This window comes from Tachyglossus aculeatus, chromosome 14 (assembly GCF_015852505.1).
Source record: "Tachyglossus aculeatus isolate mTacAcu1 chromosome 14, mTacAcu1.pri, whole genome shotgun sequence".
NCBI lineage: Eukaryota > Metazoa > Chordata > Mammalia > Monotremata > Tachyglossidae > Tachyglossus > Tachyglossus aculeatus.
Genome location: NC_052079.1, coordinates 52,267,916 through 52,284,525, shown reverse-complemented (window position 1 = coordinate 52,284,525; position 16,610 = coordinate 52,267,916). Strand labels below are relative to the sequence as shown.

At 41.1% G+C, this 16,610-nt stretch overlaps 1 protein-coding gene across 2 annotated transcripts in view; it reads right to left on the bottom strand.

Moving 5' to 3' along the window:
* EP300 (E1A binding protein p300) overlaps window positions 1-16,610 on the bottom strand; it is an 82,945-nt gene that overhangs the window by 53,407 nt on the left and 12,928 nt on the right. For both annotated transcript variants that reach the window (XM_038756935.1, XM_038756936.1), the window contains exon 2: window positions 9,863-10,521. In XM_038756935.1, the coding sequence (XP_038612863.1) occupies window positions 9,863-10,521 (659 nt within the window). The remainder of the gene's footprint in view (window positions 1-9,862; window positions 10,522-16,610) is intronic.

Genomic DNA, 16,610 nt, shown 5'->3' with positions numbered 1-16,610 from the left:
CAAATCTCCCTTGATCCTCATGAACTTTTTAAACCCTATTTTTAATTAGAATAAACCTACCATCTTTTAAAAAATTTGTTAGGTTTGACTCTCTCTCTGCCAAAATGTCCTGACAATGATTTAACACAATTATGGGATGAACTGTCAGCATTTCCACTGGCATTAATAAAATGAACATTATTTTGAACTAGTTATATCTGTATATCTGACATATATATATATATATATATATATATATATATATATATATATTCCTGTATCTCCATTTAAAAAAGAGTCTGCAAACAGTTTGAACAACTGGCCCACTTGGTCGGTGTTTGCTTTTCCCTTGGGTGTACCATTATTATTCTTGCTTCCTTAAATCCAAAGTTTGGATACTGATGTGGATGGACTCTGGACTCAGATTTCTCAGCTATCCTAAGTTAAGCAAGGCTGTCCTAAAACTGCAATGTATAGCTTTCCATAACTATAACACTGAGCCTTCTCAGCCATTTGCTCCATTTATAAAAATTGGCATGGAGTTCCCTTACTAAAAACACTAACTGTGCAGGTGTTATGTGTGATTTGTGAAGATGGAAATAAAATGCTAAAACTTCAAATTTTTTATGGTTTTGAAGTTTAAACATTTACTATTATTTTTTTAAAAAACCAATACACTCTTTTTAAAAATATCCAGAACTGAAAACACCAAGGGTCACCATCTGGGTTCCTCCCCAATCACTTCATGACCGGCTCGATATGCCTTTTGGCAGGTTTTGTGTGCTTATGGCTCCTACATAACTGAGCAATATGTTGAGCCCAATTCTCCAATCAATCAGTGGCATTTGGGCACTCTGTGCTGAGCACTGTGCCAAGCACTTGGGAAAGTACAATAAAAACAAAGATGGCAGACACAATCCCTGCCCGTGAGGAGCTCTCAGGCTACAGCCTTACTCCTTTTAGACCCTAAGGGGTCTATTTGAGGAGTGACTGCAGTTATATCACGGGCCCCTTTGACATCGGTTCATCTGAATGGGTGACACTGAGGGAGGGTGGGAAAAGCAGTTTGTACTATTAACATTTTCAGTGCCACCCTGCAGTCTTCTGTTCAGGGCACTATCTTTAAGCAAAGACACAGCTAAATATGATTTGTCATTTCCCCACTGTAACCACGGACGTTGTTTTGTCTGTGACTGAAAAATTCATTATTTTTCCTATTGAACTTGCCATATCTTCCTTGCTCTAGAAGCTCAAAGGAAGCTGCAATAATCATCATCATCAATCGTATTTATTGAGCGCTTACTATGTGCAGAGCACTGTACTAAGCGCTTGGGAAGTACAAATTGGCAACATATAGAGACAGTCCCTACCCAACAGTGGGCTCACAGTCTAAAAGGGGGAGACAGAGAACAAGACCAAACATACTAACAAAATAAAATAAATAGGATAGATATGTACAAGTAAAATAAATAAATAGAGTAATAAATATGTACAAACATATATACATATATACAGCAATAATAGCAGTAGCTCTTTGCCTGCAGGCAACTGCAGAAGGGGTGTTCTCTCTACTAGAGATGCTAGATATGGGGTCGGAGGAGGGATGGGGGTATTAATACCCCACATAGAAGAAAGTTTCCTGAAATTCTTTAAAACCTCGCACTCTGCCATTCTCTCTCTGCCATTTATTGTCAAATGTTTCCCCCTCCGGGCTGTAAACCTCCTTGTACATAGTAACATGTCTACCAACTCTGGGGTATTCTATTCTCCCAATGCTTAGTACAGTGTTCTGCACATAGCGTGTAGAGGAGCACAGAGAGAAACAATATGTCCCAGTGGAAAGAGCACAGGCCTAGGAGTCAAAGGACCTAGGTTCTAATCCCGGCTCCACCACTTGCCTGCTATGTGTCTGTAGGCAAGTCAATCAATCAATCAATCGTATTTATTGAGCACTTACTGTGTGCAGAGCACTGTACTAAGCGCTTGGGAAGTACAAGTTGGCAACATATAGAGACAGTCCCTACCCAACAGTGGGCTCACAGTCTAGAAGTCACTTCACTTCTCTGTGCCTCAGCTACCTCATCTGTAAAATGGGGATTAAAAATGTAAGCCTCCCCATAGGACATGAACTGTATCCAACCTGATTAGCTTGTACCAACCCCAGAGCTTAGTACAGTGCCTGGCACATTGTAAGCACTTACATAACCATTTTTTAAAAAGCACTCAATAAACACCACCAGTTGATAATATATAGTTTTACACGGTATACTTTGAGCACTTCCTCCTATTTGAATATCATTTCAGCTCTGTCTCTCCAGTTATATTATAAACTCGAGATAGGTAGGAATCATGTCATCTTCACCATACTAGCCCAAGATCAGGTAAGTAACACAATTAATATTATCGTTTGGTTCACTCTGCAGAGCCGCCCTGAAGCCATTAACTTACTACAACTAGAACCTGTTCGGAACTTTTGCTCAAGCCAAACTTACACCAAACCACCTCACATAAAGACGAGAGAATACAAAACCCAAAAGTCTCGTGAATGGGAGCCTTCTATTATGCAAAAACGATCCCATATTTGGGGTGGGTGGAAACAGAGACTGCTATTTTAGGGAAAAGTTGGTTAATTGTTAGCCAAGAAGTCAATGACATCACCACGAAGGGGTTGATATTTTCCATTTGAAAACCTTTAAAGGAGCAAGAGGAAAGAAAGCAAAGAGTGGAGACCTTTAGTCAGAAAGCCAATAGGATACTTGACACAAAAATCCTGAGTTCTACAAAGCTGAGAGAGGCCCCATTTCATTAAGGAACTGCTACATAAGTACACTGCCACAACAAACACACAGTAAATCCAATAGCTAAAGTAAGATAAAAAATGGAGTCCCTTGTTTTGCATTTTATTCAGTATAGTATATGGCAAAGGCATTCAAACTCCTAAGTGCCACTAAGTTTGAAACCCTCTAGGCCTGCAAAAACAACAGATGCAACTGAGCTCCTACTGAGAGCTCACCTCCTCCAGGAGGTCTTCCCAGACTGAGCCCCCCTTCCTCTCTCCCTTCTCCCGCCTTACCTCCTTCCCCTCCCCACAGCACCTGTATATATATATATATATATGTGTGTGTGTGTGTGTGTGTATATGTTTGTACATATTTATTACTCTATTGATTTTACTTGTACATATTTATTGTATTTATTTTATTTTGTTAATATGTTTTGTTTTGCTGTCTGTCTCCCCCTTCTAGACTGTGAGCCCGCTGCTGGGTAGGGACCATCTCTATAAGTTGCCAACATGTACTTCCCAAGCGCTTACTACAGTGCTCTGCATACAGTAAGCGCTCAATAAATACGATTGATTGAATGAATGAATGAAATTCAAATAGAAAGGAGATGAACTTATGACATTATCTCCCTACTCCAAAATGCAAGCTCATCATACACCAAAAAACGCTAACTCATGCACTCTTTCTGGGCCTCCCCTCTGCAGACACCCGCCTGTCTTGAAAATACGACATTCCGCTCCATCACCAAGCTGAACACTACTGAGGAAGTGTTTCATTTTTAACATCACTGCCCAAACACCACCACTTCCACTATCCAAGAGCAGCCAAAAGAGCATCGGCTCTTGGGTTAGAAACAGTGAGACCCTACAGATGATGCTGCTTGTTTCATTATCAGAATTTTCCGTTTCCAGAAGATGGAGATTCTCGCTTCAAGGAAAAGGGGGTGGGTGGGGAAAGAACCCTACTGTTGGAAAGACATAACTGTTGTCAGTTTCAGCTAACCCGCTGCAGAAATTGAAACACAGGCTCCCTGCCAACAACCAAACCAATTGAGGACATTCTGGAATTTCAGCCTCCATTTCAGACCGTTCCCTCTGCCTTCTGAACAATGTACTTTACAAACGGAAAGGGAAAAAAAGCAATTAAGATTTAATTCTGAGGTGGCATTTGCACTTAACTCATGCAACTTCAAATAATGTATTAAACACACCTCAGGCCAATTATGCCTTCTGTACACTGAAACAAAACAGAACCACTCTAAAGAGGGAGGCCTGAATTTATGTAAACAAGCATAGCTTTATTCATTAGATTTACTGTCCAACCAATATTAAATCTAGGCTATGGCCACTCATTAGCACCTCGTGGAGGCCAATATACACCTTATTTATAATGAACACGACTGTGAGGTTCGCACTAAGGTTCCCCCCCCAACCCCCCCCCCCACTTTTAACACATCAACAAATATGTTTGCACAGTTCAGTTTGGAGTTTCCTTTCAATGATGCTCAAACAAGCTTCCCACCCTCAAGTATCACTAGTAATTGAAGGACCCTTCATAGTGTGAAAATTGCAACTTCCAAGCACAAGATGGGGTTGGAAGAGAAGGGTCAAACGCAATCTTAGCCTTCAAGTCACCTCAGAGAATGCGCAACCTCAAAGAGGACTTCCATTATAATCGTGGAGGTTCCTGAAGCATTTTTAAAACTAGCTAAGTTTAAATGCATTTAAAATCCTGAATGTAAACCAGATGTCTTTCCCGAGACAACATGAACTTGGGTTGATTCAACATGCACAAATTTCCTTCAGGGTAGTGTAAGTTTTCTGCCTTCAAGCTGTTTACCCCCTTACCCCGGCAAAACTGTTCACAAACTTTGATTCAATAAATCATATTTATTGGGGGCTTAATGTGCACAAGCACTGTACTAAGTGCTTTGGAGAGTACAAAATAACAGAGTTGATGGACATGTTCCCTGCCCACAATGAGCTTACAGTCTAGAGGGGGGATTCCATTTTTTCCTACTGAAACACACAAGAGGCTTCATTCCCCACGAACTGTGCTAAGGACAGTTCCTTTTTAAAGAATGCATTTTTCCAAGGGGCAAAAAGATGCCACGGAAAGGCACAGATATGCAACAGAATGCATTTATCTAGGCCAGAGCTTCTAAAACTTTTTCCATATTTACTCGTATAATTTCTTCATGTAATGACAGCAATGTTCACTGAGGCAGGAAGAGAAGAATGGTCAGAATGTGATAATGCAGAAGACATAAGCTGATGCTGAGAAGGGTCACAACAGGCTAGGGGAGGATCTGAGGAAGGGGAGTAACTCACCCAGCGCCTACTGGATGGAGCACTTGAGAGTGTTTTAGAAGAGAAGCAGTTTCCCCTCCAGTGCCCCTTACCTCTCTCTTCCAACTCCTTTTCCACCCTTACCTCCTAAATTCAAATTTCAGTCATAACTTTTGTTATAGCCCAGTCCTGTTTCAAAGTTACAAAATTTTAAAAGTAGGTCATTATGTCAATAAATATGGTTTGTAAGTATATTCAAAATTTTGGGGGCCGGTCTCCTTCAATAGACTGTAAGATCCTCGTGGTCAGGGAACGTCATGCTTTTGTTGTGTGCCCCAAGCGCTTAGTACAGAGCTCTTCACACAGTAAGCACTCAAAAAGTACAACTGAATTAATGCAATGCAACCAGGAGGTACTCAAAAAATACCATACGGACATCTCTATTCGGTGCCCCACCAATCCTTCCAACTCAGAGATGTCCAGAACCCAATGCACCTTCCCTCCCAAACCCTGTTCTCCTCAACACCTTTCCCACCACTGTAGATACCACCACTATTCCCCATCTTACAAGCCCATTACCATGCCAATATCCTCAACTCATTTGATACGTCACCAAATCCTGTAAGTTCGTCCTTCATCTCTCCAGACTCTAACTCTCTTCCATTCTAACTGCTACCATGATGGCCCAAGCACTTGGACCAACAGGAGAGGCTGCTCTGTCTCATCCACTGCATCAGCCTCCTCTCTGACCTCCTCTCCTCTAGACTCCCCAGCCTTATTTCAGCCCAGCTCCCTTTATCATATTTTTCAAATTGTTCTCTGCACATCCACCCACTCTTCAAGAATCTCCAAAGGTTCCATCTCCATCTCAGGCAGAAATTCATCACTGGCTTTGACATGTTCAATCGGCGCTTTCTGCCCTAACATCCTCACTCCTCTCCCACTGCAACACAGCCTGCATTCATTCATTCATTCAATCGTATTTATTGAGTGCTTACTGTGTGCAGAGCACTGTACTAAGTGCTTGGGAAGTACAAGTTGGCAACATATAGAGACGGTCCCTACCCATCGGCAGGCTCACAGTCTAGAAGACTGTCAAACTCCAAACTCCTCATTGTGTCTCAGTCTTGTCCCTCTCACTGTCAACACTCTGCCCCTCCTTTGACCCCCTTGCCCTTCAGAGCTGACAAACCACCGCTCTCTCCATCTTCAAAGCTCTACTAAAATCACATCCCCTCCCCAATGCCTCTTTTCTCTCCCTACTTCACTTATGTACTTGCCCCCTAACTCCAAAGCACTTTTGTACACATCCCCTGTGACGATCACACTAACTAGCCTTCCACACTTAGGATGGGAAAGAGGAACCCAGGACATGGACTCCTAACTTTCCCTTCATGAGGGAAGTTGGAATGAGCTGCTTCTAATGACTTATATGGTATTAACCTGGAACCCAACCAAGCAGAGAAAAGGTAAAAGAGGAAGAGAGGTCAGGTATTTGAAGGAAGAAGACCCTCAGCCATTTTGAAGAGGGGGGTTTTGAGTACTCATTCTGGGCAGGGAATGTGTCTGTGTATTGTTGCATTGTACTCTCCCAAATGCTTAGTACAGTGCTCTGCGCAGCGCTCAATAATTATGACAATGAATGATGATGATGATGGCATTTATTAAGCACTTACTATGTGCAAAGCACTGTTCTAAGTGCTGGGGAGGTTACAAGGTGATCAGGTTGTCCCCGGGGGGGGGCTTGCAGTCTTCATCCCCATTTTACAGATGAGGTAACTGAGGCCCAGAGAAGTTGTGACAATTGGCCCAGCTGACAGTTGGCGGAGCCAGAATTTGAACCCACGACCTCTGACTCCAAAGCCCGTGCTCTTTCCACTGAGCCACGCTGCTTTACAGATAAGGCTTGGACCCTGGAAGGACACATGGTGGTGGGGGGAGGGAGGGTCTGGAGGCGTGAAACTCCTGCCCTCAAATGGGGAAAGGGGGAGAAACAGCTCAGAGAAACCCTGGCACTGAAAAGACAAGGAGAGGGTGATACTGGAACCAGGGGTGCCCCAAGAGAAGACTGGAGGAATTTGTGCATTAGTACACTCATCAGAAAGGAGAAAGAATCATGGGGGAAAATATATTAGATATGCAGATTAGATAGGGTGGTTTGGATCAAAATTTTGTTCGTTACTTAATGCAATAAAAAAATTGGCCAAAAGTCTACTTAAATTATTGAGGTCTCAAATCCTCGTGTCTACCTGGTTTCTGCTATGCCCTAACATCTTTTCTGTGACCTCCTCTTTTCAATCTCCATTGGCCTTCCAGGGGTCACGCTGAGAATCAATCAATCAATGGTATTCATCAAGCGTTAACTACGTGCTGAGCACTGTACTAGCGCTTGGGAGAGTACAACAGAATTAACAAAAATGTTCCCTGTCCGTGATGAGTTTATAGTCTAGGACGCTGATCTAAAATGACTAAATACTACGGGGCTTGGTTTCCACCTGTAGATTATATTCATAATTCCGAGTGGGTACCTCACTGTTCAGAAGTCGGTTTAACAGGGTTTCATTATTTTCAAAAAACCTAAGCCTTCCTCAAATTTTCCAATAGTCTAACAAGTTTTCACCAATCCCATACCCCAGAGTCAATTTTTACTAGTACTAGTATGAACCTAATTATGCCTAGAAATAACACTATTTAATTACTATCAACAAATATACGGAACAAGACCCTTCCCCCCCATAAAATCATACGGAGGCATTATTATTTTTTTAAATCAGCCTATCTCTTCAATATTGAAGCAGCAGTGGCTTAGTGGAAAGAGCATGGGCTTGGGAATCAGAGGTCGTGGGTTCTAACCCCCCCACCCCGTCTTACCTCCTTCCCTTCCCCACAGCACCTGTATATATGTTTGTACATATTTATTACTCTATTTATTTTACTTGTACATATCTATTCTATTTATTTTATTTTGTTAATATGTTTGGTTTTGTTCTCTGTCTCCCCCTTCTAGACTGTGAGCCCACTGTTGGGTAGGGACTGTCTCTAGATGTTGCCAACTTGTACTTCCCAAGCGCTTAGTACAGTGCTCTGCACACAGTAAGCGCTCAATAAATACGATTGATTGATTGATTAATTCCAGCTCCACCACTTGCCAGCTGTGAGACTTTCAGCAAGTCACTTAACTTCTCTGTGCCTCAGCTACCTCATCTGTAAAATGGGGCTTAAGACTGTGAGCCCCACCTGGGAGAACCTGATAACCTTAGAGAAGCAGCGTGGATCAGTGGAAAGAGCCCAGGCTTTGGAGTCAGAGGTCAAGGGTTCAAATCCTGGATCCGCCAATTAGTTGTATGACTTTGGGCAAGTCACTTAACTTCTCTGTGCCTCAGTTCCCTCATCTGTAAAATGGGGATTTAAGACTGTGAGCCCCATGTGGGACAACCTGATCACCCTGTATCTCCCCAGCGCTTAGAACAGTGCTTTGCACATAGTAAGCGCTTAATAAATACTATTATTATTATTATTATATCTCCTCCAGTGCTTAGAACAGTGCTTGGCACATAGCAAGCACTTAAATACCATTACTGTTATTATTATTATTATTATCACTATTATTTACTAGGCTAGCAAAATGACAAATGAAGACATTCTTCCTTAATTAAAACATTCAAATAGCTCCTGAGGGCAGAGGCTGTCTTTTCCTAAACTTCTTTTTCTTTCTTTTTGTCATATTTCTTCGTAATTGCTATATCCTGTTTGTTTAAAACCTACTTGAATCTTTTAAGTATTGTGGCAGAAACTAGATCTGAGGTGAGCATCTGCTTATTTTCCACAATGGTGGAGGAAACAAATTCACACACACACACAATTTTGCTTTTGCTTTCACTTAGCTAAGATTACAGTGGATGACAGAGCATTATATAATATCTTAATCTACAAGTTTGTCTATTGTTTTTGAAGAGGATGTGTTAAAAAAAAACAGTGCTAAAATGAATTAACAGAAAGCAGAGGTATACACTGACAAATTTACTGTTGTCATAAATTTCATAATAGTTTCCTAAAGTAGGGTTAGGTATGGATTACATTGATGGGAAAAGGGAGTCCCAAAACCTAAATGGGATGGGAATAAGAGAGCAGAAATTTTAAAAAGTGTTCTAGTATGAGAAGCAGTTTGTGATAGGAGCAGGAACTAAAAATACTATGAAGCTCTATGCAAAAATGAAAACATACACGAAGTGAAAATGAAAGGCTTCCTTAAGAGTTAAATAACAAAATGAGTTCCTGACAAAGGATTTAAGCTATTGCTAAACTACAAAATGTTACAGTTTTATGGAACTTCTGGCAAGGTTCCACAAAACTCTATAGTAAATAGGATGCTTAAAATAGTCCCACCTTGAAATGTACACTGTAAGCTCGTTTTGGGCAGGGAATGTGCCTGTTACTTTTTACTCTCCCAAGTGCTTATTACAGTGCTCTGTACACAATAAGCACTCAATAATGATTTTTTGATTATAAAAAGGTAAAAATACAATTTAGATGAGTGAAAGGACACATCTGTGGGGAGGAAAAGAAGATTAATAAAAACTTCAACCCCTTCCTCAACCTCAATTAAGGAAATTTAAAGCATCAGTTTAAGAGTGCAAAATAGCATACCAGTCCAATCACGTGCATGCTCTGGAGGCCCATCTAGACCTCCAAATGAGTTCAAACATGATGGCTTTTCTAGATAACGCCTAGATTGCATACAAATGATTATTGACGGCAGAACCAAAAAGAATAAAGAAAATGCAAAATGAATAAACAAACTGCTTTTCTCACCTTGTTCATTGCTCCAGGTTGCTGGCCTCTCAGTCCCGCTTGTCCTCCCATCTGGGGTGACCCTTGCTGTAGTGTCTCAGCAAGCAAGTTGCCAGCGTTGCCCATTCCTGGGTTTGGGTATGGCATGTTAGGTCGTCCCCTGCCTGCTCCAATAGAACCGTTCATGACTTGACCCTGCAACATCCCCTGTCCATTGCCTGCGGCTAACATTCCAGGATTCATGCCAGCATTCATCCCGGTGTTCATTCCCATTCCAGGCTGATTAACTGGACTGTTTACCCCTGGCATCATACCGGCGGTCGACTGAGCTGGTGGACCTTGGTTTGGCCCACTGGTGCCCATTCCCATGTTGGGGGAAGTCAAGCCTGCCTGTGCCATGGGGCTTTTGACCATGCTGTTTATGATTCCCATTCCAGGACTGTTCTGTTGAGTTTGGGGGGCTATGCCCTGGCCTGGGCCACCAACTCCCATATTTAGGTTAGGGGAACTACCAGCCCGTAGCAACTCAGACAGCTGTTTATGTTTAGAGGCAGCATCTTGAACCATGCCAAGACTCGTCTGTAACTGACTAATATCACCACCGTTGGTAAGTCCCAATTCCGTAGAGTTGATCAATTCATCTGGTAAGTCATGCTCCAGGTCGAAGAGAGACCCAAAATCTAAAAAAAAAAGGGGGGGGGGGGGGAGAGGAAGAGATTTAAGTTTAATATGTCAACACTGAACTAGAGAACTAATGTAGTAGTTTTCAAAATCCTTTGTTAACAATCATGAAGGTTTTTTTAGAATTTCCAAATCAGTGGAACTCAAACCTAACCTATACGCCTAAATTTACTGTTGTTGTTGCACAGTATATTTTTTTAGTCATAAGAAACTGAAACACTTCATGAACTTAAAAAATAGTTACTAAACAGTTGTGTTTATTGTAATTTAAGAGTTCTGCTAAGAATTTCACAGAATAAAGTGTAAGCAAATATGAAATTATGCTGGTTTAAAACGTAACTTGGATACTATTACTTTTTAAGGGAACTTTTGGAAAGGTTCCAAAAACTTCCATAGTAAATAGGATGCTTAAGATAGTCCTAACTTTAAAAGTAAAGGTATAAACACAAAAAAATTAGCAGTACTGAAAATCCAGAACCTGTATATATGTATATATGTTTGTACATATTTATTACTCTATTTATTTTACTTGTACATATCTATTCTATTTATTTTATTTTGTTAGTATGTTTGGTTTTGTTCTCTGACTCCCCCTTTTAGACTGTGAGCCCACTGTTGGGTAGGGACCGTCTCTATGTGTTGCCAAATTGTACTTCCCAAGCGCTTAGTACAGTGCTCTGCACACAGTAAGCGCTCAATAAATACGATTGATGATGATGATGATGAACATTACTAGATTTCATAATGAAATTATATGAGCAGCCAAAAAAGAACTGGAATACCTACAATCTCTAAAAGTAAATTAGCTGCTTAAAAGGGCCTAGCACAGTAAGGTCACTTTTCCAAACTATCTGGAACCAAAGCTCATTTAGATGGTTGAACAGAATTGGGTCTGACGATCACAGGCAGATGTCTACCCAATTTTGATCCAACAACCTCTTTTTTAAAAAAAATGTATTATCCAGACAAACTTGGTTCAGATAAAATGTTGGTCAGGAAACTAAAGTTTGGATAATTGCTTTTTTTCCTGTAATCAAACTAACCAGAGAGTTTACTAAAAATGTTGAGTGGGGCCAAGGAGACCTTTGGCTGACAAAAAGTTGGACCCCTTTTAAAGTCAATAGTGATTTAAAGTACATAATGACTTTTTCTAAAGGAGAGGGAAAACAATTTGAGTTTTTAAGATGTTTGCAACCTATACAAGGCAAGGGTTCCTTACGATTCTCTAACATTAGGAGACTCAATCCATCAACTGTACTTACTGAGCGCTTACCGTATGCAGAGGACTGTACTAAACACCAGAGAGAGTACAATATAACAGACACAATCCCTGCCCACAACCAACTAGATAAGAAAATACTAAATTTACTGAGCAGTAGCAATAGAAATCAGTGGGCAAATGGAAATAGACAAGAATTGTAATGAGGAGTTCTGAAAGTGACATTGGAAAAATCAGAATAAGAACAGAACAGAAAGGAAGAATAGAAAGAGTACCATCAAAGAATGAAAGTTTAACTCAGAGTTGAAAAACAGGTTAACAATGTTAGAAGACAAGAATAATTAGCAATATACAGATTATGCTTTATAGCTGAATACTTGATCTGAAACCGAATGTCCTTGTAGTGTATGAGATAACATTTAAGCTAAAAGCTTCTTTAAGGTCTTTTGGGGAAGATCAGTAAATTCGAGAATCTTAAACATTTTCTCTATCATGTTCACTTCCAAGTCCTTTCTCCTCAAATTTATGTGCTGGCCTTGGGTAGGGTCACCTGAACAAACTTTGGTCACAATATAATTCAAAAGCAGCTCAAATTAAAACTATCCTTCCACTACAAAAGTACACCACCCTCCATGGCTCGTCCAATCTAGGCTTCGCTTCCCTCGTCTTGGTCTCACTTGGTTCTTGTGCCTTTTTGAACACTGCTTTGTGTTACACTGACGATGTCTCTCCGCTAAGGTATTTATTAAGCGCTCATGTGCCAGGTGTTGTTCTAAGCACTAGGGTGGATAGAAGCTAATCAGGTTGGATACAGTCTCTGTTCTATATGGGACTCAGTCTCAATTCCCATTTTACAGATGAGGAAACTGAGGCCCAGTGAAGTGATTTGCTCATAGTCACACAGCAGACAAGTGGCAGAGTCGGGATTAGAACCCAGGTCCTTCTGGCACTCAAGCCCGAGCCCTATTCTCTAGGCCATGCTGCTTTCCCATCTTCAGCCCTTATCTCTCCCACCTGCCTTCAGGACATCTCGGCCTGGATGTTCGGATGACATCTCAAACTTAACCATGTCCAAAACAGAACTCCTTACCTTCCCACCTAAACCCCATCTTCCTCCTGACTTTCCCATCACTGTAGACAGCACCACTGTCCTCCATGTCTCACAAGACCGTAGCACTGGCACCATCCTCGACTCCTCTCTCTTTAAACCCACCAAATCCTTTCAATTCAACCTTTTGCAATCTGCCCTTTCCAAACTGTTGCTTCGCTGACCCAAGCACTTATCCCATCCTGCCTCGACTACTGCATCAGCCTCCTCGCTGACCTCCCTGCCTCCTGTTTCCTCACTCCAGTCCATACTTCACCTGCTTTATCAGATCATTTTTCCAAAAAATGTCCAATCTGTACTTCCTTACCCCTCAAAAACCTCCACTGTTTCCCCATCCAGCTCTGCAACAAACACCTTAACCATAGGCATTAAAGCACACGATCACCTTGTCCCCTCCTATCTACATGACTGATTTCCTACTACTACCCAGTACACTCATTCAGCTCCTCTACCACTAACCTTCTCAGTGTACCTCTGTCTCATCTGTCTTCCCCCACCCTGCCTCTGGCCTGGAATTCCCTCCCCCTCGATATCCGACAGACCACCATCCTCCCCACCCTCTTCCTTCTGCATGGCCCTTGCACGTGGATTTGTGTCCTTTAATAACCCCTCCATCAGCCCACCAGCAATTATGTACATATCCATAATTTATATATATTATTGTCTGCATCCCTCTCTAGATCGCAAGCGCCTTGTGGTCAAGGGACACATCTGTCAACCCGTGCTCTCCCAAGCACTTAGTACAGTGCTCTGCACAAAGTAAGGGCTCAAATACCACTCATTGATTTCAATTACGCCAATTTAGGTTTAGCAATTAAAGCTTATGGTGAAAATTCTCATTTTTCAGCATACTAAGTCTAAATGCTTTCTTTTAATCTATTGCACTTAATTTTTTCAAAACCCTAAGCTGCTTTCAAAAAAGCATCAGAAATAGAACAGGCAAACCTTAATTACACATGGTAATGAAGACAGAGCTAGTATGGAAAATCTAGTATGGAAAATTGAACCCCATAATCCCATTTCAGCCAACTCCTTCACTCTACTCCCCCTCTAAACATTTTAACAGCCCTCCTAACAAGCACAAAAATTGAATGGTTTGAGTTTCATTTCCTAAAACAGTATAGTATTTCCCCACCCACCCTATGACGGAGGTGTTAATGAGCTGTCCAACGGCCAAATGGCAAGTAACAGAAGGGGGAGAGACAACAGGTCTGGATATATCGAAAACTTAAAAGTCAACCCTCACATGAACAAGAATTGGCTGTCAAAGTCCTGGTTCTTAGACTCATCAACACAATTCAGGCAAACTAGGGCCTGAGTTACCAAATCTGTAAAACTAGGTTCACAAAGTGTTAGAAGATTTGGCATGTAGATTAGAGTCCTCACAAACCAGGGTCAGACTGAGCTGGGAGGAAACTAGACTGGGTACTTGTATTCCCAGATGAAGGCAACAGCGGTGGTTTTTTGTTTTTTCTTTGTTTTGGGTGGCATTTAAGTGCTTCTCAGCGCCAGGCACTGTATTAAGTGGTGGGGTAGATACAAGCTAATCAGGTTGGACACAATCCACGACCCTTATGGGGCTCACAGTATTAATCTCTATTTAACAGGCGAGGTAACTGAGGCCCAAAGAAGTGAAGTGACTTGCCCAAGATCACACAGCAGACAAGTGGCATAGGTGGGACTAGATCAGGTCCTCTGATCTAAGTCAGGTCCTCCTGACTCCCATGACTGTGTTCTATCCACTAGGCTATGCAGCTTCCCACGGTGGTGCCACTATGCATGACAGATGAGTTGAGGGTGCACAAAAATCCTTCTTGTTTTCACTAAAAGTAAACCCCAGCAGGCCACAGTTCCAACCCTGCACTCAGCAGAAATGAGATTGAGCCTAGCCAGGTGTCAGGGCAGGCACAGACCGCTTATTCCCTGGGCTTTCCTCTCAATTTGGGCTATATTAAAGATACTCAGCTCAGGGCCCATTTTATATTACACTAGTCTTTACTTTCTATCTCCTCTTCATCAGAATACCTATGCAAAGACTTGTCGGTGGCTTTGACCACAGGGGGGGAAAAGAGTAAAGCTTGCATCTTTCCTGAAATTAAACGCTCATCAGAAATCACTTGATCACTTGGGTTGTTTAGGAGTACACAAAAAAGAAACAAGCTAGGTTTTTGGTTGTTGTTTTTTTTTTTTTTAAAAAAAAAGAACTATGATTTTCAAGGACTCTTTTTAAATAGATAAAAACCTTTCCTGGAAGTAAGAATTTATTCACCCGATTTAAAAGAGCAGGCCAGAAAATAAGTGGCTGGGGAGGAAGGGGGGAGAAATCCCCTCACTAGGTAAAATATTTAATGTAGTTTGTTTTCATTAACATGATTACCTAGACTGTTGGAAGTTTTCACACAAATATGGGTATTTCCCACAAACTCACTGTTCTGAGGGTACAGGGGTCTATGTGGTAAATGTTCTCCATTCCCTCTGAAATGATTTTGGTGGGTAATTAGGAGTGCTCTTACTGGTCTTAAAAGTTCTATTCAAAAGGAAGGGAAAGAAGGAGAGTAAAAGGAGCACACCTATTTCCTCCCTGATAAAGCAAATGCTTGAAAATAAATGATTTTGGAACGGACAAAATAAAACAGTGATCCTAAAAACAGTCTTACATTGAATAAGAAATGGATAATTTCATAATAAAACTATGAGAAATAACTAGCTTGTGAGCTTTAGGCCCTATAATTGACATGGATCAGGGGTTATTTTATGTCTGCCACACACAACTGCTGCCACCTTGCTAGCGCTTTGAAAACTCACATTTTATGAGAAGGGTACAAGCGGTTTAAGCTATCACGTAAACACTGCAACAAAATTCCTTCATTTGTTAAATAAAGCCTAAATGACTCTTGGCTGAGTATCGGAGAGGTTATAGGTTACTGGAGTTAGCAATATTACACAAGATTAAATAATTAGTACTGACACCAAAGGTAGAACCCTCTATAGGACCTCAAAACCACACTCTCTAGACTGTAAGCTGGTTCATTAATTCATTCAATCGCATTTATTAAGCGCTTACTGTGTGCAGAGCACTGTACTGGTTGTGAGCAAGGAACCTGTCTAGCAACTCCACTATACTGTACTCTTTCGAGCACTTAGTACAGTGCTCTCCACAAAGTAAATGCTAAATATGACATTGATATTGGAACAACAGAAAGGCAACGAAAAAGCAATTCGAAGGGCAAAGGCTCCATCTTACCATCTACCTGTGGACTCAACCTTCCTTTCTCTAGAATTCATAATACATAGGCTCAGATGTTTTTCCAGACTAAAATCATTCAAAAGTTCTTATCTTGTGATTTTAGTCAATGTTTACCAGTGTTTCTTAAAAACCAGACCAAGAAGCACCATAAGTTCAATGGCAATACTATGGGCAGGGAATGTGTCTGTGTATTGTTGTACTATACTCTCCCAAGCGCTTAGTGCAGTGCTCTGCACACAGTAAGCCCTCAGTAAATACAGCTGAATGAATGAATACTACAAATGTAGAAAACTTGGCGGCAAGTCATCATTTAAATTTAAATATGGCTCAAATTGCAAACTGATTGCTGACTTTTTTCTTCAGCTGCATGAGCATATTTTTAGCCCACTATGTACACAGTATTAACTGAAAGGACAAATTCAACAAATTCAAAAGTTTCAAATTTTAATAAGTTTACTCTAATATTTTGTATGCTTACACAATGCTGCAAACTGTCAATTAACTGCTTCTAGAC